The 26,816-nt window shown below is 34.1% G+C and overlaps 1 protein-coding gene and 1 non-coding gene across 5 annotated transcripts in view; one reads left to right on the plus strand and one right to left on the minus strand.

The window, feature by feature from the left end:
* Positions 1 to 26,816, minus strand: part of SGCZ (sarcoglycan zeta) — a 1,168,508-nt gene that overhangs the window by 224,554 nt on the left and 917,138 nt on the right. For 3 of the 4 annotated variants that reach the window (XM_023219161.3, XM_023219160.3, XM_023219158.2), the window contains exon 3: positions 9,434 to 9,535. The exons of the other annotated variant lie outside the window; for it this stretch is intronic. In XM_023219161.3, the coding sequence (XP_023074929.1) occupies positions 9,434 to 9,535 (102 nt within the window). The remainder of the gene's footprint in view (positions 1 to 9,433; positions 9,536 to 26,816) is intronic. 4 annotated transcript variants of the gene reach the window in all.
* On the plus strand, positions 4,905 to 4,966 carry LOC111547420. The gene has a single exon (XR_002733130.1). It is a non-coding gene; the product is annotated as a U7 small nuclear RNA (small nuclear RNA).

Here is a 26,816-nt window from a genome sequence, read left to right on the forward strand (position 1 = left end):
TGCCCTGACATGCTTTTCTGTTTGTTTTTAAGTCCAAAGAATATCACACCTCTGCAACCAAGTTTGCCTACACATATTACTTATGATCTTCAAACTGTCTCCCAGTTTTAATGACGGTCTTCTACCGTAGCATTGTTTTTTTTTCCCCGACTCCTAACCTGGTCCAAAGTGCTGAAACTATTGCATACTTTCTTCTAAGGTTGCAGTTCAGCATTCAACCAATATAAACCGAAAGACAGATTTTCTTTTCCTGAAGAATATGTAAAAAAGATATTTTGTAGAGTGTGAATTGTTAAAAAGCAACGAATCAGCATTGAAAAATCTCACTCCAGTCATAGCATTGACTTTTAGGTTGCATGATTTGAGGCAAGTGAGTTGCCATATACAAGATGATATCTTCTTATGTCTAGCATTAGGGGTTAAATACAGTCATAAGAATCAAAATGCTTTGTAAATTGCAAAGTATAATGTTAAAAAGAATTTGAACTAAAATCAGTACGTATGTGAATGGTTTCAGAGTTTACATCAGTGGGTATATGGGTCGGTTCAAGGGCATATCTGAGCCACATAAATTTGCATAAAGATTTAATTTACTTATGTTTATATTTACATATTTTCCTCAGCTTTTAGTGGACTCAATTAAATATGTCTGGCCCTAAAAATATTAAAAAGCATTTTATTATGCAAACGAGTGCTACCTTTTCTATGTTCACCACTGGGTGTCTCTTAACCAGCAGGATGCATGCAACCCCTAGAAAGAGGTATAGATGAATTATTTGCAAATGTTTGCAAAATGGAACAGAAATAGGCTAAGTTTATCAAAATTGCAAACATTCAAGTCCCATTATGTCTAATGCTGTCAGAAATAGTGTAAATATTTGCTATAGATTAATTAAAATAGTCTATTTACAGGCACACAACGTAGAATCTACTTTTATGCAGATAAGGTGTACAGAGGAAGAAGTGACTTGAGGTTTGAATTCTGGCTCACCTTGGAGTCCTGAAACTTTGGACGCCTCACTTATACTTCCTAAGTCTCCAGTGACTCATCTGCAAAATGGGAATAAAATGATCTACATTGTCTACCTGACAGGGTTGTTGTGAAATCAAATTCAAATCCAATTAAAGCTTAACATACTATGTTATGTAGAAATCATTAACTACAGCACATATTTGTTTTTGATTGCCCTGCTATAGGTTATTGGCTGGGTAATAATTTGATAACCAAAATAGACATGTCCCCTGGGTCATTTCTAGGTCAGCACTATAGTGAAATAGCAAACTAAAAATTTAAAACTCTAAAGATTATGAAGCAAATGGAAGTTGTGTATGATACAAGGGGATAAGGATAACAAAACAGCCAAAGCAAAGTTAACCCATGCACAGTTTAATAGTTAACTTCCTTTTAGAACCACTTTTTAATAAGAAGAAAATCAAAGTAAATATTAGGACTCACTTATAAATAAAAAAAGTCAGAGTATATTATTAGACACATGAGATGTGGCCTAAACAGTTGATAGGAACTTCAGGGCCTAAGGCAGATTTACTTGAAATAGAAAATATTGAAAACAGAATACTCAAGCATTAAATTTGATAAATCAGAAAAAATGACAATAAGTAAATATAAAAAATAAAAGTAGAAAAAGGAATTCAAAAATATAAAAAATATTTAATTGATTAAAACTAAAACTGTTTCTAAGTAATAAAAGAAATATAGTAGGAAGACAATTGACTGTTCAGAATGTTTAAATAAAAAGAAGGAAAAACACAAAAAGGCAATATTAGAAATTAAATGATATGTCTGTGTAAAGGGAAAATTTTGTATGAAAATAAAATGTAATAAAAGCGAGTTCTGTTGATTTAGAATATTACAGAACAGTTTTCATATAAAAAATTAGAAAATTAGTCAAATATTTTGCCTCAGAAGAGTCTCCATGACTAGGCAATTTCATGGTAGAATTAAATCATACCTTTAAGGACAAGTAATCCTGTCTTACTAAAATTGATGTAATGTATAGGACCAAAATTAAAGTCTCTCAATGACTGGATTTAATGAAATATTAAGACAAAAGTAAGAAAAAAAAGAGAAAAAAAACTAAAACTGAGTATATGCAATAATTCACAGTAAAGTATTAATAAACTTAATTCAACAGTTTATTAAGACTGCTACCTCATAAACAAGAAAAGTTCATCCCATCATTTGCATATCTTTTCATGTCATTTACTCAATATATTAAATAACAAAAATGATTAAAAATCATCTTGATAGATATCTACAAATATGTGAAAAAACATACCTGACTAAACTGTAATTTATATGATAACATTTATGCCTGACTAAAGTATAATCAAGTTAATAGTAGAAGGAAGGATTTGTAGTCTCCATGTTTCTCGACCTATCAGAGGCTGTTTTTCACTCTTTCAACCTGGAAACACTTTCACCTTTCTTCTCTCTGCTTCCAAGATACCATATTCTTTTGGCTTCTTGACCAATCTCACTGGCCTTTCCCTCTTAGACCGTGAATGGCTCTTTCACTCTTCTCAAACTCTTCAATATTAGAGTGCCCAATAATTCATTCCACGGACATCTTATATTTCCCATCTACTCTTACTTCTTTGGTATTCCTGTCCAATCTCATGTATTACACACACACACACACACACACACACACACGCCCTGCACTTCCAACATGAAATCTAGACTCATATGTCCACCAGCATGCTCATCTATTAGATAAAATTAATAGTTCCACAACTGTGCTCCTAACCTACCCCCACCCCTACATTCCCAATTCTTCTTTGCAGTGATTAGTGGTAATTGGTGAGACCAAAAAAATCTTGATATCATGTTACATTTTCTCTTCCTCTTAATATACTATATGCAAATCTGCCATCAATTCCTTTGACTCTACTTTCAAATCATACTCTCCTTGACAATAATGCCCATCAAATAGTGAGGATTAAATGAGCTAACGCATGTAAAACATTTAGTGCAATGTTTGGTCAGGAATAAAAATAATTAAAAATAAAAATGCTAAATGACTAACAGGAAATATGCAATGCTTATAAGGAGAAGATTGTTAAGAAATGTTTCTGAACAACACAAAAGAGGTTTAGAAACAAATCAGAAAAGAGCTATGTTCCTAGATAGGGAGACTCAATATTATCAGCTTGGTGCAAAAGTAACTGTGATTTTTGCCATAAAGATCATAGCAAAAGCTGCAATTGCTTTTGCACCAACCTAACACAAAGATGTCCTTCTCCAAAAATTAAATATAACCATAATTAACTTCCCAACAGAAATTTTTATGAAACTTGACAACTGATTATCAAGTTTTTTTTGAGGAGAAAGTACACAATAGGCAAAAGCTTTTCAAAGGTAGCAAAAACAAAGAACTCACTCTATCAATTAGGAAAAACAAATTTTATAGCTAGACTTTGGGTTTCTTGCAAGTATATCAACAGAACAGCATAGAGTTACTGGAAATAAATCTGTGTGTGCTTGAGAAGGCACTGTATAAGAAAGGTTGTATTTCAATTCAGTAATAAAAAATATGACATTCCAATTACGGTATTGGGGACTATTGGTTATTCAAAATAAAGAAAGAAAGGAGGAGGAGGAAGGGCAAGAAGGAGGGGAAGACAAAAGGAGAGGAACAAGAAGAAGAGGGAGAAGGGCAAGAAAAGAAAGAGACGGAGGAGGAAAGGATCCTACCTAATACATCAAACTGCAGAAAGGTTTTTACAAATCTCCCTCACTCTTTAACAATTACTTCTTTAAATTTTTTCAAACAACCAACAATTTCATAATACAAGTTTATGGTATAAAACAGAAAAAGCAAAAGTCAAGCAAAAAAAAAAAGATTATTTCATAGCACCGTATACCATGAATCCCTACCGTACCCTAACCATATCTCCAGAAACATATTCATGAAAGTCAAGCTCAAATAAACTAATCTGGATAGAGGAAAAGCAGATAGCACATAGAGAGTACTAGAAAAATCTCCTAAGTATTGAGCACTGTGTACACCATGGAAGTATTCTACAGGATAGAAAGTGCAGCTAAGAACCATGGAATTAAAATCCATATCTGGTTGGCACAAATCATTTAGAAACACCTCAAAACCTCAGAAGAGACAGAACAGTCACAGTCTGCCTTTCCCTTTCCAACTACGATCTTTCCAGCAAAACAAACGAAAGAGCTAGACAATAGCCCCCCCACCTCAAATTATAATGCATCAGGAGTAATCAAACTAAGTAAGAAAAGTGCTTCAATCATTAAACTTAAATATTACATAATTTTAATAAAACCAAATTCATAGACAGTAAAACATCATTATAAGATAAAAGGAAGATTGCAGACCAAAGGAAAATTCTGAGATTCACTATCATACAAAAAATATATGAATTAGAGAGTGTGAGGGTGAAATTTATTTGAAAAAAAGAAAGAATGGAATCATAGAAAAACTCTAGATGACAGTTACTTGTATTTAGAGGAAAAATATGGAGTTAAAAATTTTCATGAAATTATGATGGCTGTGGGGAATAAAGATGACCTAACATAAGAATTATTGCTTTCTCTCTGAAGTAGAAGAAACCAACACACAAAACTGAAAAGCTATTAAGTGACAAAATAGGTAAAATTTCTCTGAAATGAAAAAAGTGAAATGGTAAAAATACTGCAGGCATCCAAGCAGAACATTCATGTCATCAAAAGGAGAAAAATACCAGGGTGCCCTCAGATTTCTTATGGCAATATTCAGTGCTTGGACTTAATAGAGAAGTGCGTTCCCAAATCTGAGGCAAGGAAGGCATGAACCATTAATAACACTCCCAGAAAAGAATAAAGGCAACAGTCAGACACCCGAAGCATGAAATATCTCAAGGATTAAAAAACCAGCTAGCACTGTTACAGTTCTTTTAGAATCCGCCTAGCAAATTTTCTGGCTTTTCCCAGAAAATCCCCCATGCAGGTAAATAAAACGAATCAAAACTAGCAAACAAAACTAATGAAGAATACAAGGAAGGAAGGAATGATTTGACTAATGAACTGAGAAATGGAAAATCCATAATATAAAGAAGACTAGAGAGGACGTGTAACTGCAGCCATTTATATGTAGAATCAAGACCAAAGACCCGAGGCAGTTAAAGTTGCAGAACTGAATGTAAATATTATGAATTGTGACAAAGTTAAAGTAATATAATTATCAACAAACTGGAAATGAAGAGAAGTGAGGACAAACTGGAGAGCAGCTAATCATCTCCAATTACACTGCAGGGAGTTAACAAAAGCTGTCTGAAATTAAAACACAGAGCTAATGCATTCAGCTTCTTAATGGTATTTATAATCTTTTATTCTTAACCATAAAGACAAGTTTTACTTTAAAAAGTTCTGTGGTAAAGAAATATTTAACTTCAGCTATTTTCTAATTTATTATTTTTTTCTATTACATCACATATATTAATTACAAATAGCCTTCACGTATCTTTATTTATTCTTTTATATGTGAAAATATATAATGTTATAGTTGTGATATGTTCATGAAATGTTAACAGTATTTTTTTTTTTTTTTCCTGAGTGTAAAGACTTTGGAGTGGTTTGTGTTTTTTTAAAACTTGATTAAAGTGATTACCAAAAGCATAAACTGTATCTGCATTACAAATCTAATATGATAATGATAACCATGATAATAAAATGACTAGGAAAGCCTTCAGATATCTATGTATATGAATTAGCTTGTATGAAAGAAAGGAATCTAAGTAGAGGAGATTTGCCACAATACCTAAATGAAAGAGGTGAGGACATTAGCATGTCATGTAATCATGTAAAAAGACATTTGCTGTGCTCGCCTGGCCCCATGGCTTTGTGTCTGAATTCTATAAAGAATAATTGAACACAAAAGGTGCAAAACGGGTGGAACCAAGAACTGGGTTAACATCACAGTGAAATGGACATGATGGGAAAAGCAGAGCCTTTTGCTGACCTCTGCTAATACGGGTGTCCTGAGAACTCAAGACATATTTGCTTAACTGTGGAGTTACTAGAATTTGAATTATCTGGCAGTAGTTCCTCTGTCACCATTAATAGTCTGCCATGTAGGAAGCTGGGATCAGTGGTAGTGCTGAGATACCACCTCAGCTAACAATCCGTGAACAGGAAACAAACAATCCAAGAGGGTTGTTCAGTTCGTCTCAGCTAAGAGGTTCTGAAGAACTACATGATGCAAATTTTGCTGGTTAGAAGTAGTTAAATGCATGTAATTTGACCACATGACTACCTTGGACTCGTGTAACCTTGGGAAACATACTTCAATTACTTTTTTTAAAAAGCTTGAAGATTAGGTGTCCTAAATTCCTGATATTTTAAATGTTTTGGCCTAAAGTTGGACCAAGTGCCTTGAAAATAGGTGCAGAATGTTATAATCATTACCATTTATATAAACTAGCCCAAGTTACACATGCTTTGTATTGTTCTTCTCTGAATAGTATTATATATTTAACCTCATAAATGTTCTATAGTAATCTTCCCTGAGAATAATGTTAATTTTGAAAAATATATTGAATTCTAAGATGTTTCCTATATATACTATGATATGTTTTTTGTTTACATTTTTGTTGGACAACTTCGAAAAGGTTAATTTTTGAAAAGCATGAAAAAGGGTATAAATTGCTAAGGCTAATAATAGAACTTAGACGTCTAAATATCTGTAGATATTTAGTGATAGGGAGAGGTTGAGAGGAGCTTGTAAAGTTGGTCCAGCCCATAGTGAATTAGGTTAGGTGACTAAATGTGCATTTATGGGTGACTGCCTTTTCTGTCCAATAGAAATCTCTTTATTATCTTCCCATGTGTAGGACTAAATGCCTGCATGACCGCCAAGTAACTTTAAGAAAATTCTGTATGTCAGAGGGGAATACTGGCTAAATTTAAAGACAGCAACAGGGTGGCATTAATGAAAGCTAAACATACACAATCACACACAGAAATCAAAATTCCTGTACCCAGCAGGTTTTTTTCTGTCAGCTTCATCAAATCTTCCAAAGTGCCTTTTAGGTTTTCTAATAGATTTCCTTACCTTGGAACTACAGGAACTTTGGAATTTTATCATAAAATTGTTGACTCTATGAAAATGTGTGAAAAGACTGAAACGTATAACAGAATTTTTAAAATTAAAAACCTCATTTCTACTTCCATTACTGAAATGTTTGTGTTCTGCCTTAACCTATGAGTTAAGTACTTTGATAAGTTTGTACCAAACTCACTTAATGATGAGCAAAGTAAGCCTAAGAGAAATTGGGGCTGGCTTTCTAGAAGTAAAAAGGCATTCATGGACAAGTGAATCATAATGTGAGAGGCGCTTATAAAATATATTTTCCTCTTTATTTTAAATATTTATCCAACTTTTAGGTTCATAAAGTAGTTCAGCCACTGTGGAAAGCAGTCTGCAGATTTCTTACATATTTATTTTTGAAGTGTACGTGGAGAGAATTTTCCAAGAAGTGTATGAGTCCGCTCCTACTTCTGTTCTTGCACCAGATATTCTGTCTGGGTACCAATGTCCCTGCCTTTCCCATGCTTCGTAGTTACAGGGAGACAGACAACAATGAAGGAAGACACAGAAAGGACCAGCATCAGGGCTGGGATGTGAAGGGGAGCACATATTCTTCAGTCAATACAGTAGGTTTTGGAAATGCTTGTGAACATGGAGTTAGCTTTCTCAGGGATGGAAATAAGGAAGTGCAAGTGGCCCCACCTCACACTTTCATGCTATAATGTTAGTGGATTCTATCCTCTATGGTCCATAGGTGGAATCCACACATATTCCTGTTTCTCAAGAGAAACTTAATTTGACACCTGTCATTATGCTCTCAGAAATGTCCTGGCTGAGAAGATAAATTCTACAACTTGCCTGATCGTAGAGGGTTTCACAATCATTTAAATTTTGTTCCCAGGTAGCCACTACAAATGAACCTAAATGACTTCAGAGATAAATCATTTCTGCTGTCCCTGGACTTACCAATAGGAGGCATTTTCAGAGAAGTTTTGGCCTATGCTTAGTCCCACTTGCTGCCTATGTTAAGCAGCTTCTTGATTTCCATGTATAAGGTTTAATTCCTTCAAATACTGCATTATTTAATAGTGCCGAACGCAATAACTCAGTAAGTAACTGTCAAAGACGGTGACTTTCAATCAAAGTAAGACACTAATATATGTAACCATGCTTTTCGTTTTTCCTTTTCATAAAAACAAAATAAAGCAAAATAACTAAACTTTTTATTTTAAATTTAATACTTTTTTAACGTTTAATGATGTAAGGTCAGGTATTCATAAATCTGTCTGCTGTGTTACTTGTCTGACCGATATCCGGGAAGTAAATTAGTATCAAAATAAAATTTCTAGTACCAGAGTAGAGTCAATACAGTAGATCAGAAGCTGTATCAGTTTTCATATTTTAAAAAAGAAATTTGAAGTTAATATAGTTATCCTAATTAAATATTTTATGGAAAGCAATCTTCTGTTTTCATTTTGATATTTAAGGAAAAATAACTTTGATACAAATTATTCAAATTATCGCTCACTATGCAACCCATTTGCTAATCTTCTACATCAATTAAAATATTGAAACATTATTTTAGCCTAAAATAGACTTTCATATTTATGAAATAAGTATAACCCTTTTTCAACTTTTATATAACACAATTCCCATTATTTCTATCTCAATAAACTTATTTCCACAACTATACATATAGCTCAGGGGGATATGTAATAGGAGACAAGAAAAATTCTAGTAAGTTCTTGATATATCCAAGATATTTACTACCTTCTGAGAGGCAATTTACATAAGCCAAAATGAACAAAATCTAAGCTACAATATTAATTTTTAGCATGCTTGTAAGAGATAAAACACAGGTAGCACATGTGAACACACACATATTTGAAGGATAAATATTCTCACTTGTTTTGCATAATGTACATCCAGAAATAAATTTAATTTCTACATTAAAATTCTTTGTCATTTCTTTTAGAAAATGCATGTCTATTAAAGCTGATGAGATATATAATATGTTGAATTAAAATCATTAATTCAAATCAGTGCCTTTTTGAAAAAAATATTCAAGACATATCAAATGCCCCCTTGGGATTTACTGTAACTTTATATTTTAATTTCCAGTGAAAATAGAGAGGCACATTTTACAGAGCAGTAAAAGCAACACTGCAGGTTAGTTCAGAATGGTTCTCTAACATTTGTCGGGTTGAAACTAACCTCCACTGATTTTCAATTATTTTATCATTTGATTTCTAAACTTAGGTGTTTAGCTTAAGGAAGCTAAACACATGCTGAAGAGATAAGGGGATTCTACCCTGCTATTTCAAGCTAAAATATAACCTCTAACTTATCTTTTAGAGTAAACCAAAGCCAGTATCACATACCTTTCGAGAATGAATTTCTTTCACATACAATGGAAGTAGAAACTCAGATATACCTTCAAGTCGGATTCCCTTCTTGGTGACTCTCAGATTTCCCATACCATCCTACAAGCAATGAAATATAGTTCACTTTTAGGTTAATTGGAGAATGAATATCTGGCCATAATTTTCTTAGGCCTAAATTGAGAAAACAGTGAGCTCAAATCAGTGATGATTTAAGGAAAATGAGAGATTGAATCTACTTAATTAATGATTGCAGCACTTTGCATGCATATAGAAGGCTCTATTTAAAATGAACAGGAAAAGAGGATTTCAAGGACTGTGTCTTCTTCCAGCCCTACCAGTGACTAGGATTTGCCCATGAGTAAAGTCTTTACTTTCTTCATGCATCAGTCAGTTCAACTATTTATTTTGTATAATGATGCTTGCTACCTGACTGCTGGAAAGAGCTTTGTTTGCAGAGAAAGCTAGTAATATTTTTACATTACAGTCACACAAATAACTCCAAAATATTCAGTCACATTTGTACAATACTTTTAACAGTAATTAATGATTGTCTGATATTAGTAACCATGACGTTCCAGTGTTCAAACCTGTCAGATCCTATAGAAAATAGCAGTTTATGAGAAGGATAAAACAGGTACACAAATAATGCTTATGAGACAGAATAAAATAACTAAACAGAATGCTATTGGGAATTAAAGAAAGGAGGTTTTATATCTGATAAGATAGTAAACCATTTCTCATGGAAGAGACTGACTATGATAGTCATTAAGAATGTGGAATTCCAACAGGGAAGCTGCCTGGAGGTTGGAACAAAATGAACATAGCATCTGATCTCACTAATGTATGAGATTTCTATTTTTGAATATTGGGAGAGAAAGCAATGGAGAGTACATTTTGGGGCCAGAGAAAGGAAAAGCCACAGATACAAAGCTGAGGATGTACTTCAGTCAGATTCCAAAAGAAGACACTATATAAAGGTTCTTACATAGTTCAACGGCTTGAAATGATTGGAGGCAGGCTTCAGGAAGATTAATCTGGCAGAAGTACTGAAGGACTAACTGATACAGTATTATTAATAATGCATAACTGGGTAATAGTTTGAGGAATACGGTGGAAGAAAAATTTACAGACTTGATAGCTAATTTTATGTGGAGATACTGAAAGGAAGAATTTTTAAGATTAATCCAAGGTTTCACAACTAAGTATGAATAAGAAAATATAGTCACTTTAAAAACAGAAATAGTAAAATTTGTAAGCTCAATCCCAAAGTACATTTAGCTTTTCACTTTCTAACACTGTATCTTCATTACAAAATTTGTTACATATATATAATTATGTATATAAAATCATATAATCGATTATAATCATAATCATATACAATTGATCATATATAATCATATATAGTTGATTATATATAACATATAGTTGATCATGTATATAATCATATATGATCAATGACATATAATCATATTTTAATTATAGGACAATACATAATCATATACAATTATATATGCTTATCTGTATTAATGTATACATATATATATCTCAACCAGCACATCCACAGAAATGGATGAGGACGTGGGCCGGGCACGGTGGCTCACGCCTGTAAAATCCCAGCACTTTGGGAGGCTGAGGTGAGCAGATCATGACGTCAGGAGATCAAGACCATCCTGGTTAACACGGTGAAACCCCATCTCTACTAAAAATACAAAAAATTAGCCAGGCATGGTGGCAAGCACCTGTAGTCCCAGCTACTTGGGAGGCTGAGGCAGGAGAATGGCACGAACCCGGGAGGTGGAGCTTGCAGTGAGCCAAGATCATACCACTGCACTCCAGCCTGGGCAACAGAGGGAGACTCTGTCTCAAAAAAAAAAAAGAAAGAAAGAAAAGAAAAGAAAAGAAAGGATGAGGCCATGACAAGAAATACCTGAATCTATCATTATGGATAAGCAAGCCCAACGTGGACAGATGTATATAAAACCAAGGATAAATTCTTGGATGATATCAATGAGTTAGGAAAATATCATACGTATGTATATATATATATTTGCTATTTTACTTTTTTTTAATTATACTTCAAGTTCTAGGGTACATGGGCACAACGTGCAGGTTTATTACATATGTACACTTGTGCGATGTTGGTGTACTGCACCCATCAACTCGTCAGCACCCATCAACTCGTCATTTACATCAGGGATAACTCCCAATGGCATCCCTCCCCGCTCCCCACTCCCCATAATAGGCCCCAGTGTGTGATGTTCCCCTTCCCATGTCCAAGTGATCTCATTGATCAATTCCCACCTATGAGTGAGAACATGCAGTATTCGGTTTTGTGTTCTTGTGACAGTTTGCTGAGAATGATGGTTTCCAGCTGCATCCACGTCCCTACAAAGGACACGAACTCATGCTTTTTTATGGCTGCATAGTATTCCATGGTGTATATGTGACACACTTTCTTAATCCAGTCTGTTACTGATGGACATTTGGGTTGATTCCAAGTCTTTGCTATTGTAAATAGTGCCACAATAAACATACGCGTGCATGTGTCTTTGTATCAGCATGATTTATAATCCTTTGGGTATATACCCAGTAATGGGATGGCTGGGTCAAATGGTATTTCTAGTTCTAGATCCTTAAGGAATCGCCATACTGTTTTCCACAATGATTGAACCAGTTTACAATCCCAACAGTGTAAAAGTGTTGCTATTTCTGCACATCCTCTCCAGCAGCTGTTGTTTCCTGACTTTTTAACAAACACCATTCTAACTGGTGTGAGATGGTATCTCATTGTGGTTTTGATTTGCATTTCTCTGATGGCCAGTGATGATGAGCATTTTTTCATGTATCTGTTGGCTGTATGCATGTCTTCTTTTGAGAAATGTCTGTTCATATCCTTTGCCCACTTTTTGATGGGGTTGTTTTTTTCTCGTAAATTTGTCTTTTATATATTCAGGATGATACTAGGATGATAATCTATCCTGGTTTCTCTGAGACAGGGCTGATTTACACCAGTTTTATAGTATCCTCTTACATTTTCAAAAATAAAAAGTGGTTCAGATTTAGACATTCAATTACATTACCACCCACTTACTGGCTCTAATAAGTGTGGTTTTGCAGCATTGTACTTATCTAAGAACAGAAACAGAAATGAAAGTGAGAAAAACTCAAAAGTGAGGATTTGCTAGACAGCAATGACAGAAAGTCATAGAAATGTGGTATTCTTAAAGTGGCAAAAAAAAAAAAAAAAAAAAAAAAAAGATGTTTTCAAATGACTAACCATTATTTTTCTCATTGACTCAGGACAAGGAAAGTCAGAAGTGGGGTTGGGTTACCAAAAGAGTGCACAGTCAAAGAATGGCAAATGGTGAGAAACTAATGATGAAGGTCAATAGATGTTAAGAAATATGGCAATTATAATATGAAGACAGGTTTATCATCAGAAAGTATAATTTTGGATTTGGAGATCTTGAAGTTGAGAGCATTTTCAAGCATAGTAAGACTCACAGAATACCCGCAGGGGTGGAGGCAGATTTAAGAAGACAGAGAATTATCTGGTATTCAGGAAGCCAAGAATATCAATTAGAACTTATAACACGACATAGGGCTTTAAAGCACTATTTTGTGTACGTGGAATTTTCTGGACTAAATTTCACACGGTGACTGTCCATATATATTCTTAAATGCCTGCTGGAAGAAAATGTTCTGAAGTGCTCTCCATAGAGTTGTTACAGAAATACCTAATTTCACTGGGAGACTATCTCAGAGCAATGGAAACAGGTTCTAACCCAATTGTAATTCCCATGTCAATATCAGTTAGGTGTGTTATTACTTATGCTATTTCTGTCTTTGATTTTGGAGTTTTCAGTCTTGAGCTTCGTGTGTTTTCTTCTTATATTTTCTATTTAATATACGATTTCAGATATACAATCACATTTCATTTAAATTAGAAAAACAATTCTCCTCTGTAAATGTAGGACTGTTTGTTTGTTTTGAGGAGTCTCGCTCTGTCACCAGGCTGGAGTGCAGCGGCGCAATCTTGGCTTCCTGCAACCTCCACCTCCCGCATTCAAGCGATTCTCCTGCCCAGCCACCTGAGTAGCTGGGACTACAGGTGTGCACCACCAGGCCCAGACAAATTTGTACTTTTAGTAGAGACAGGGTTTCACCATGTTGAACAAGGACTGTTCTTATAATATTGTGTTATGAATCTAACCTCACTTCACTATGTCTATTTGTTTCTCATTTTCCCTGTGTTGTATGAAAAAAATGAATTTTCAAGTTTTTCCATATTATTCAGAGCAAATGATAAAACGTATAAAGCTGTATAACAAACACTCCATATGTAATCAACCTGACTCTCATACTCAGGCATTAAGTCCGGTAACAATTTATGAGTTGATGAAATTATCTGGTTTTCCTTCTGCAAGAGCATTAGAAATTAAATTTATTTTTACTGTCACTAGAGTTTTCTGATTCATTATTTTCTTGATCCCTTCAATATCTGAAAGGGAGAAAATGATTTAATTTTCTGTTCAGGAAGACATTGTTACCAGAAGGTAACAGAGTCTAATGTACTAGACCTAGACTTTGTTTTGGTTCTACCACTTCTTCCCTTTGTTAAGTATCAACAACTTAACTAATCACTGTGTGTCTTAATTTTACCATCTGTAAATGCAATAACAACATAAGTTATGTGTCTATGATAAAGATTACATAAGGATGTAGAAAGCTTAAAATAGTGCCTAATTTATGTCAAACTACTCAATAGTTTTAACTATTATTAACATTTTACTTAAATTTTTAGTTTTTCTCTTATATATTATAAAAATTCATGTTGTTTATTTTCAGAGAAATTATCTTGGAACTTCAGTATAATCTACATCAAATTTCATCATCATTACAGTTATAACACTTTCGTGCATCATCCTGTAATCTCACACATTGCTATGGTTCAAATGGATCCCCCCTAAAATTTAGGTATTGAAACTTAAGGGCCAATGTGACAGTGTTAAGAGGTGGAGCCTTTCAGAGGTGATTAAGCCAGGAGGGCTCCTCCCTTGTGAATGGAACTAAGCCCTTACAAAAGAGGTAAATGAGGCTTCACGCAGTATTTCAACCTCTTGCTCTTCTGCCTTCCCCCAGGTAGATCACAGAGCATTCCTTTCCTCTGAAGGACGCAGCAACAATGTGCCAACTTGGAAGCAAACAGCAGCCTTCATCAGACAATAGAACCTGCTAGTGCCTTGATCTTGGACTTACCAGCCTCCAAAACTGTAAGAAAATATTTTCTGCGTTTTTTTTTTTTTTCCTAAATTACTCAGTTTTGGGTATTTTGTTATAGTAGCAAAAACTGACCAGGGCACATGTGATTTACCTATTTTTCACAGACAATATAGTGTCATTTTGGAAGGGGATATGAAATCAGACATCTGGAATTTGAAATTTGACTTTTCTATTTACTAACTGTTGACTTTGATATGTTGTTTATCTAAACCCAAATGTGTATGTTATAAACATCAGAAAAATAACAGTATTTGTCACAGGGATACTGTATTAATTTAATGAGACACTATGTAAATGAATTAGTATTGGACCTGGTATATTTTTAATAATGATTCCCTTTACTTGTGGGTTATTGAAAATCAGTATTTTAGAAAGTAGATTTAGTGTGTAATCAACACATTTAAAAAATATCAACTTCTCTTATTTTTATTTTTCTTCTTTTTCATTTCCAACGACACTATGACAGTTCAAGATCACTTTATCTCCAGCTTGGAGATTGCCACCTAACCACTGTTTACATTGTTATTTCATTATTTTAGTATTATTATTGCTGAAAAGCCCACAGTGTCACCTTAGCCTCTGAGTATAGATTTATGTCCTCCATTTTGAATATTTAATGTGCTTTCTAAATAATCCACTGTGATTATCACATTCATGTTTAGGGGAAATATTATAAAACAGACTCTTCCACTGTGCCGCAACTCCTTCTTTAGAATAAATTTCTGAATTTGCTAAGTGTCCCCTCCAATCCTGTTTGTTTTAAGGTGTTTGTTGGAGTCGTTGTTTTTTGTTTTTTTGGTTTTTTTTTTGGTCTGTTTTTGCTTTTTGTTCATCACTTAACTTATACTTCCACTCCTCCACTAAACTGTACTGCCAGCAGTTTTTTATTTATTTATTTATTTTCAGAACAGCTCCATGTTTTGCCATCTAAATTTCCTGATGCGTCCATTCCAGCTGCTTGACATAATCTTCACACCAATTTCCTTTTAAGGTTTTTACCCATAATCCAAAGAACGGCCTGTCCAAAGAATACCATGGTTAATATCCTAGTCAGAAATAATGTTGCTGTCTACTCTATATTTACAAAATGCTATATTAGTATTTCTTATAAAATGTATCATATTCTGATTCCAATTTTAGTTAACTGTGTATACATATTTATCTCTTCTTTAAAAGTTTATGATAAATCTTAGTTATCTTCATGTTCATTCATTCATCTTGCATAATCCTTCCAATAGTAGATATAAAGTATGTGGTTAGTAAAATGTTGATTGTTGAATTTAACAGAATTTACCTCTTTACTTAAATAACGAAAAACTCCAAAACTAAATTAACACCCTTGTAAAGATCACAATTACTAAAATTTATAGAATTTTCCTTTAAATTTGAAAGTAATCTTTATTATAATTTTCATTTGACTTTTTTGACAAAGTAGAGGATTCTTTGTAGAGAAATACTTATTGGAACTTCTTATGAGGGACTGACTGAAAAATAAATTGTAGGTTTGAAGGTCAACAAAAAGAATATTAAGAATATTTAAATTTAAATTTCAAATGACTGTTTAAATTTAAAATCCATAACCAGAACTTTGCAATGATGTGATGGTAATTCACTCCCTCCTCAACGTTATTAATGACATTCGGTTACCAGAAATTAGAGGTTACTTAAATGTTTTCTACTCCAAAGATTCAAGATACTGCTGAACAGAGAAATGTAATGGCCAGAGTGCTAAGCATTTTGGCATGAAATTCAGAAAATATTTTAAAATATATGTATCGATTAAAAATACAGAAAATCTGATGAATGATTTATCACTAAAAAAACTTTTCAAACAAAATTAAAGAACTCCACCACCTGCAAGGAAAGCAAATATACACTTTAGACATTTTTTTCTGGATGAAACCAAAAGTCCTCTTTCAGATTACTAGTATTACACATTTTGAAAGAAATTCAACAGGAGGGAAGGTATTTACATGTGTTTTTATTATTTTGAATATCTAAAGATATTATTTATTCTATATTTAAATTTGTATGAGGAAATAATCTTAAAGATGTAGTTTCAAGAAAACTTGGAGCTTGGTATGACATATATTTGTAAGACATTCAGAATTAAATATTTTCATGAAAATAAAAGGAATACATAGAGAATGGAAATATTAAATTGTTTCAATGAAATTAAAAAACATATTTAAACTTCATTTTGCCATTAATGTTTAAATCCATGTTAAGTCAGTAAAAAAAAAAAAAAAAAACAAAAAACAAAATTCAACTTCTAAATTAAGAAGAGGAGGTTCTCTTTAATATGCCGAAACAAAGCATGTGGTTTATGCTGCGTTTTTAAATACTTTATAGTAAGCTGTTTTTGCCCAAGCATAAAAGAAAAAACAAATGAAACATAAGTTGACAGCGTGCTTTATATGTATGTTTTACTATGTTGTTTGTTGTAAGCCTGTCTTTTATTTTCGTTTTAATTCGCCTCCCTGTATCCCTGCATATTATTAGGAAATAAACTTTATGGTAGTAACCATTGATAGACCTAGTGATCTGACCTCTAATTCAACTTGTATGGAAACACTTTTACAGATTGCTGTTAATAATATAACTTTCACCATCCTGAACATGATTTATCACCTTTGTTCTTTGCCAAAAGTTGTTCAGATTTCATCATTTATGTAACTTCAATTGTCAGGGTTATAAAACAAAGTTTTTAATATATTTGTGTATAAATATAATAGTAAATATCATATTTTGTTTGTCTTAAGTGCACTGATGTTCCTTTAGATATGCAAAGAATTTTTTAAAAGCGTGATAAAATAAAATATCATTTATTTTCTAAAATTTTATCTACTGATAATATAGGAAATACGTATCTGGGAAATATGTATTCATATTTATGGATATATATATATAATACATTTGTGCAATACATCTAATATATTTATGAATAAATATAAACACATATTTCTCTTATAAATATTCTTATTCTAAGTATTACCCAAATATATATTTTTATTTTAACTATCCACATATCACTAGCCTCACAGAACATATATAATTGCTTAACAAAAAATGCAGGATGTAAAATTAAAAATAAACATATGTTAATTTGACAAAGTGGATAGGATCATAGTGACCTGTGATGGAGTAAAAACGGATGCACTCAGTAAATCCAGTGAGGCTGGTCTGAAGGCAGTGAGTTATCTCAACTGATTGCTCACAGTCAGTTACAGATCGAAATCCTTCTTCTACTCTTTCCCCCTTCTCACTACTGTACTTGAATAGCCTTATACAAATAAATAAATAAACCCAACGAGACTGCAAATAAGGACCAACCCAGAGTATTCAGTAACTTGATATAGAAATGTTAATATTATATTTAATTATATTTAAATTATAAAATTTGGTTTGCAATAGAGTATAGAACATGCAGATATATAGAATATACTTATATGTATGTATATAATGTGTGTATATAATGTTCACATATATAGGTATGTGTATATATTATATGTGTATGTGTATGTATATATACATACATATATATTGTATTATATATTATATATTAAATATTATATGCATAATGTTCACATACAAAAAATGGAGAACAGATCATAGCTATTCAACCCAGTAGGAACACTTGGAACACACACATATATATATTAAATTCCATATTTTTAAGAAAAAATATATTTCTCTACAGGCAACTGGAATCACTGTCAGCAAAAATCAACTGGTATAACTCAGTCTAATATTAGTTACATGATGCAGATTTCAATGTACATAGAAACAACATCCACTTTAACTGGAGGTTAAGGTTACCTGCTGGAAACCAAATCAGTGGTTGTGGGAGAGACTTGCTATAAAAGAATACTACATCAAAAAGCCAAGTGTGCTATTATAAACAAATCATATTTCTTGATGGTAAATAGAGACAACTGCAAAAAGCCTCAGGCATTTAACTTAAGGAAAATAAGTAATGGATTAATAATAATGTTTTGTACCCTAAAAATTGCCATCTGTAAGTGGGTGGTTGAGGGACTTCCATATGTTAATCTTTTAACAAGGCAATAAAGCCTGAAGGTTCACTATTAGCATGCTTGTCTTTCCCAACCGTGCTTAATAGAATAACAGAATTAATGGACCTGGTTAAAAAAAAAAAGTTACTTTTTCAAATAAATTTAGAAAACCATTGCATGATATATTCCTACTCAGATGTTCATAATACACATTAGCATATTAACATTCAGATGAGACTGGAGTAGAGAAATACACTTTGTCTAATACAGAGGTCTCCTAACATTTTAGTCAGTGGGTCCTCCAGTCACATAACCCACCTTTTAGAGTAGGTGAAATAATGTCCCTTTAAATATACCAGGGAAATACTTCAGATACACCAGGGAAATACAGGGATGAATTACTCATGTTATACCAACTCTGAAGAAAGACCATTTTAAATGCAGGTATATTTTTTAGCATGGAGTCTCAAAAATAGGTTATTAAAGCGTTATGGGCACCTGTCTCCACAGATGTTTAGAGAGCCTATGTAAAGTGTCAGCTGTGCTCTAATGTGGCTTCCCAGCTAGTTTTAAACACTGAACGTGGCTAAAAATGGGATCCGCTTTATGGGTGTCACTTCCTATTTTCAGTAAAAAATGAGAAAGGGAAGTAATCCTGAATACACCTGTTTTTTGCACATATTTGTCTGTTACTATAATTTATTTCCTAAAAGGAGAATCACCTCTTGCCTTGAACAAAATCACATGTCTGGACCCTTTAGTTAAGGATAAGACTTTGGGGTATGGTAACCCTACCAAAGCACTCCTCAGAGTAAAGTCTTTTCTAAGAATTTCTTCTAGACTCGTAAGACAACATCTTTAATTTCCACCCTAACTATGGCACTAGAAGTATTAATAACAGCTTAGTTCATACAGCACTTCAGCAGATATAGAGGCTATGACACATCACAACAATGCTGTAAAATTGACATTTTTTCCTCATTGAACACAGAAAATAAATTAGGTTGTTAGTTTTGTGCACCTAGTTAACTACTCATCCAGAACACAAGTCCAGTCCTCTCACTCTTAGTCAAGGCAGGTACTATAGGTATAGAAAATGTGTTACATTTATTGTATTATGTAATCCCAATATAGCTTCCCTAATAGTCTTCATTATTAGTTTAGATATTTCTGACTTAGTTTGTGTAACTTCTTAATTATTTGTGCTTTTTTGTTTGTTTCCCTGATTCATTTACCAGCACAGATTTCTTATTTGGCTCAAATTTGCATTGTGGTATTCTGAAAACAGAGTTCTGATATGACAAAACTCTAGTCTGGAATACTTATAAATCCTCCACAAAAACAAAGCCATCTGAACAAACTATTGTTATTTGTACAGCCATAGACTGTCTTAAAGGAATCCAAATCTATGTTTTCTGGAAATAAAAAGTTCACTTTTTTACTTCTTCATATATACTCTTTTGTAATACATTCATTATACAGAAGTAACTTGTGTGTGCCTGTATTTGTGACTGTGTATTTAGAAGAGGTGAGTGGAAGAACTGGAGTAGGTAAGATTAAGCTGTTGATCTTAAAATTATAGATATCCTTCTGAGCTGGGACTGAGGAACTATTAGGTAAATGTCAATAGAGAAAGGACAGAAAACTCATGAAGACACAGATGAGCAAGTTGACTCTCTGGGATTAGACAGCAATACGACTGAGAAGAGTTTTCTGACGTTGGGTTGTTTAATGGTTCACGAATCTCCTAATCTCCATGGTGATTTAGCGTGTGCTTTATTGAGTTTATAAAACTGTAACATTTAGCCTCTTAGACTAAAGAAGTCCCTTGGGGTTTTAAAGTCTGAAGATCCTTCTAAACATCAAGGAGAACCTTTCATGCAGAAATGCAATGGGTCATCTCTCAACTGAATTTTAGAAGACCCTATAAGCTTCCTTGAAGGGTACTGTTGATTTCTATTTCACCCTTGAATTCCAAAGATGGGTTTTTTTTTCCCCTAAAACATGTAGTTTTGCATCTCTTCTTTAATCTGGTTAATTTCATTCCAGATACTGGTAACCACTCATTTGGAAAATATTTAATATTACCTTTTTAAAAACATCTTATACATTATACCTTATTATACGTCCACATGGCATACTTTCTAAGTTTCACTTGTTTCTTCAGCTGTCACAGACAGACGTCAGCCTGTAATGCAATCCTTCTTGTGGTAACTGCCTTCTCCGGCAACTCCCTTCCCTCAGTGTGGTTCCCACAGAACCTGCCATTTCTTAATGCCATTCTGACAGATGATTCAACCAAGAGTCACTAACTAAACCCAAGTAAAATCAATCAGATATTTAACTAGAATTTTTTGAATTAAGGAAAACAGTGAAAAAAAGAATCAATTAAAGAAACCCTATTTTTTCCATTTTTAAAAAGAAATTTAGAGTCAAGGGGTACACACGCAGGTTTGTTGCATGGGTATCTTAAGTGATGCTGGAGTTTGTGCTTTTAGTAAGCCCATCATCCAAACAGTGTACATAGTGCCCAATATATAGTTTTTTAAGCCCTCATCCCCCGTCTCTCTCCGCAATCCACTACATAGCATCTACTGTTTCCATCTTTATGTTCATGTGTACCCATTGTTTAGCTCCCAAAGTAAGAATCTGTGGTACTTGATTTTCCTGCATTAATTTACTTAGGAAAATAGCTGCTGGCTGCATCTGTGTTGCTGCAAAGGACAATTTCATTCCTTTTTATGGCTGTGTAGTATTCCTGGTATATATGTACCATATGTTTTTACTCAGTTCACTGCTGATGGACACTTAGTTTGATTCCATTACTTTGCTATTGTGAATAGGACTGAGATAAAGAGTGTAGATGCCTTTTTGACAGAATAATTTATTTTCCTTTGAGTAGATACTCAGTAATAGAATTGCTGGGTTGATTTCTATTTCTTTGAGAAATTTCCATATTGTTTTCCCCTGGGGATTGAACTAATGTACATTCCCACCAACTGTGTATAAGCATTCTCTATGTCTCTCTGTGTCCTTACCAACATCTGTAATTTTTTGAGTTTTTAATAGTGGCCATTCTGATTCTTTGGATGTAAAAGGGGGAGCTAACTGTGACCACATTTCCAATTATATAGAGAAAGCCAGTTTGCAGTGAGAGAGAATAAATCTAGTTTAAAAGAGGGCAGAGAAGAATAAAGGAGACTCATTCCTGTTGGCAAACATGTCCCTGGTTCTTGTTCCTGAGACTCAGGTGCTTGACTGTACTTCCCTTGATTTTTCCAATACTTCCATTGGTTTCATGATCTCACAATTATCTCCCTTTCTTTTTTCCTAAAATACTTCCTGTTTAGTATGAGAATACTTGGATCCATCCTAACAGATTCACTCACCTACATATTCACATGCCTTCTTGGTAATCTCATCTACAACCATGGCTAACATTCTTTTAGCTAAATCAAGCTTCTGCTACAGGGGCATGGCATATATTATTGCCTCTCTCCAATCTTTTTCCTCCTTCATAATTATCTCTGCTGATCCTTTGTATAGAAATTCAGACAAACCTTGCTGAAGATGTCTTCCATACAATCTTAGAACTTTTGAATCACAGTGCCATACACATTTCCTTCAACAGCCTTACCAGAGCTTGTGTCAGTCTCTGTTTGTTTGTATGTTAGCTTGTGATTATACCTACATCAGGTTACAAGCTTACTGCAGGCAGGTACAACACCTTTTTACTCATTGTTAATTCCAAAATTTATTTTTACAACCATATTGTTTTTTTAAAAAAGCTTTTAGGTTCAGGAATACATCTACAGGTTATATAAACTCATGTCATAGGCGTTAATTGTACACATTATCTCCTCGACAGGTACTAATCCTAGTTCCCAGTAGTCATTTACTCTGATCTTCTCCCTCCTCCCACCTTCCATCCTCTAGTAGACCCCAGTGTCTGTTGTTTCCCCATGTGTCCATGTGTTCCCATAATTTAGCTCCCACTTATAAGTGAGAACATGTAGTATTTGGTTTTCTGCTTTTGTGTTAGTTTGCTAAGGATAATGGCCTCTAGTTCCATCCATGTTTGGGCAAAGGACATGACATCATTCTTATTTTTTATTGGCTAGATAGTATTCCGTAGTGTATAGGTGCCACATTTTTTAATTCAGTCTACAGTTGATGGGCATTCAGCCTACTATGGATGGGCATTTAGGTTGATTCAATGTCTCTGATATTGTGAATAGTGCTGCAATGAACATACACGTGCGTGTGTCTTTATGACAGAATGATTATATTCATTTGACTGGGTATGTACCTAGTAATGGGAATTCTAGATCTAATCATAGTCCTGTTTTTAGCTCTTTGAGAAATTGCCTCACCGCTTTCCACAATGATTGAATTAATTCACACTTCCATCAACAGTGTATAAGCATTCTCTTTTCTTTGCAACTTTACCAGCATCTGTTATGTTTTGACTTTTTAATCATGGCCATTCTGGCTGGTGTGAGATGGTATCTCATTGTGATTTACAACCAGATTTTTAAAACCCAGATTTATCTTTTGAACTTGAAACAAAGGCATTCGGCTGCTTACTGCCTACTGTTTGCTGGATTTCACAGGTACCCCTAACCAAGTATGTCTCAAACAAAGTAATCATCTCTCATCTCGAACTGTTTCTTCCATTGTGCTGCTTACCTCAAAGAATTACTTTCATCTCTATTTAATGGAAATATGTATCTCATCCTGGATTCTTCATTTCTAATCCTCATAATGGACCAGTCACCACATCCCATACACTTGCTTTCAATTGTTCTACTTGCCTTTATTCTGGCATTTTTCCAGGTGCACACAGGGATGTGCTGTACATATAGCCATTAAAGGAAGGACCTATTGTCCCAATTACTGGGAGGACTATGAGTGAGTAGTCTCTGTAAGCCCTTTCAGGTATCTCCATAGTTCCCTAAAATGTCTACACCTTTAGAAGTAGGCCACCCCACCCCCAATAAATGGCTGGAACTCCCCCTCTGATTGATGGAAGACATGGAGAAGCCTTTCACACAAAAGTCTGCAATTGCCCCCTTCTATATCTATCTTTATTCATGGGCTCTCCCAGCCACTATCTATAAAACTAGGGCTTAGTTGCAACACAACACTGTTTATGAGTTGGCCCTGAGAAGGTGGAAGGGGCTATTATCTATTTAGAAGGAGTGGCAAGACCCAATCAGCAGGTCTCAGCAGGAGGAGGGAGAGTAGGGGTGAGATTATTTTCTGAGGGTGCTTCATCATGTGGTCAGAACATAAGATTAGATTTTGAGTACTCTCCCGGGATACAGAATTTTACTACTGGAAAGGACTATAGGAGACAAGTCAAACTTGTTACTAGAATGACTCCTGGAAGTATGGGAAAAGTGAGGACCCAGTTAAGTCAGGTTAAAATACCAGAATTGCTATGGCAGATGGTGGAAGAGGGAATGAAAGTCTCAGGAAAGTAGACATAGTGAAATGAACACACTGGGTACAGTTGGAAAACATACCAAATAAGTATGATCTATGAAAAAACACAGAGGACATATCAATTATCAAGGCCATTAAAAATTGTGGGTGAGAATGATACAAGAATCACCAAGAAGTCCAGCATTCCCTCCCCTGCATGGGTCAGAGCTGACAAGAGAAAAGATGGTTATAAAACAGGGCTCACTTTTAGCAATGGAGGTGGCAGAGCATTGACACAACAGAGATCAAGTGATAGCCAGAAGCCAGAAGAAGACAATTATGGCAGTGAGGGCCCAGGTCAGAGGAATAATGACGGGTGTAACACACAGAAGGTTCTGAGGAGACACTTAATAACTCTTAGTGTCCATGGAGGCCAAGAAAATGTTTCATCAACAAGGATCCTGCTTAATTTGTAGCATGCAAGATATCAAGGATGGATGCACAGGAGACTTAAGGCAGTTACTCCAATAAAGAAGTCAAGATTCCTTGCCCAAGTTTCATCAGTTTTGGGACCCAGAACCTATCGACCTTCTTAGCAAATTTCGACAGTAAACACGAGTGCAGTCATCTTAGCCTGAGAAAGGTTCGGACTCCTAAGCAAGGACGAGCTGGGTCATGCCTCAAGATGGGTCACCTATCTCATTTCAATGAAGGATTTGCCCCAACTGTTAGGAGAACCAACAATAGAAAACTCAGTTGGCATCACTGTCAGCAGAATAAAGCCATCTTTCCAAAGGTAGACACCCACCTGGGTGGCTTATGTAGCTGTTGAAAAATTTGAGAGTATATAGACCCAGCTATCCCATCTCACCTTTGGACAATTCTCAAGAGCCATTCTAGCTCCCGATATCCTGTGTAGGGGTGGGTGGTGCTTAGTAGAGGTTGCAATTGCTCTGTCACAGCTTGATTTCTCTCTTTGCTCCATCCTGCTCTCTGATGGAGTGTTATTCTCTTGTTTATTGAGAAATGTTTTTATTGAAATGCAATAAAATGCATAGTACTTTTTAAATATTAAATTGAAACTCATTAAAATATGCATCTACTTTATTCCTCACACATTATTTAGTATTTCTTTTTGGAAACTTTCTTATGAAACAGAGTGAACAAATAGGCTTCTTTTTGCCTTTACAATAAATTTTAAAAGGTTTTAAACTGCCAATTTGAAAATTCAAGTATTGATGCTACAAGTGTGTACGAAAGTGCCTTCTTTTGACAAGAGTTTTCATGTTTTGAGGAGCAGGTAAGAAAAAGATGTCTGTCATTTAAGCCACATTTCTGCACAGTCATTGGTCCTCCAGGCTTCAGCCTGGACAAATGCACAGACATTGTTAAGGCAAAGGGAAGGCTGATGCGCAAAAATGAGAGTGAACTTAAATCTATGTTACAGAAATTAGTACATTAATATTTCTGCCAAGTGGGAGGAAAATCAGTATAAAAGAATATTCATGTTGACAACTATAACACATTATGTTTGCTTTTTCTCCAGAGTGTGCTATTAAAGAACAATCAGAGCTAGGAAAGCACTTTACTTCTACTGCAAACTTTCCTCTGTAGTAATTGAATTATCATAGACTTCCTTAAATTATTTGTAAACAACGGTAATTGTGTACAATCACTCAAGTCCAGAAAAATAATGCAGTTCTAATTTGGTTTATACCTGCCTAAAAACCGGAGAAAGAACATCTCTCCTCTATGTGAATATTAAACCAAGTTTTGAAAACGACTATTAAGAATGGTTGTTCTCTAAATGTTTAAAGATGGAAACATTAAGAAAACTTTTAGGACACAAAGTATGATGTTTACTGGGATGTTAGGAGAAGTGATTGCAGGTAATGACCTCACTCTTCATCCTCTTCCAAGCTTTCAGTACAAAATTCAGAGTCATCATCAATGTTTTCTTTTTATTCCACACAATCAATCAGTTGCCATATCCTATGAATATGTTTGATAATAGGCTTATATGGTTTATTTGTGTGCAAGCATGTTAGGATGTTGGTACTTGAATAAAACCTAAGCATCTATTACTGAAAAATGTGATGAATAAAGCATAGCACATGAACACCATGGAGTACCATGTAGCTATGTGAAGCAAAGGAATAGATCTAGCCAAAAGGATGGAACTTAAAAAGACCAGTATATACGAGATAAGAAAGTAAGAACTAGAAAAATATATGTAAATTTAAAATGTGTACATAAAATTGATGAGTATATTAGTAAAAACACACAGGAATGAAATAATTATTACAAAGAATAGAATACTATAAAGAGAGAGCAGATGCTAATAACAGAAATGGAATGAAAATATAAAAAAAGAAATGAAAGAAGGAATTAAAAATTAATAGTACAGAGTAAGAGAGAAACACTGAAGGAACAAATGATACAACAAGGACACAGTTACATCAACTGACAAATAGAATGACCTCAATCATCTACACCTGAAGTTAAAAATAAGTAAAATCTGCTGCAGATATGGTCAGTTCTATTCCCCTTTTATCTTCACTGCTATTGTTTTAATTCTGTTTTTTTTCCTTTCACCTCCAGCCTATGATATCATATTTTTCTAAATGTTTTTACTGTCATTAACATATCCAATT

The sequence above is a fragment of the Piliocolobus tephrosceles genome, chromosome 7 (genome assembly GCF_002776525.5).
Source record: "Piliocolobus tephrosceles isolate RC106 chromosome 7, ASM277652v3, whole genome shotgun sequence".
Taxonomy (NCBI): Eukaryota; Metazoa; Chordata; class Mammalia; order Primates; family Cercopithecidae; genus Piliocolobus; species Piliocolobus tephrosceles.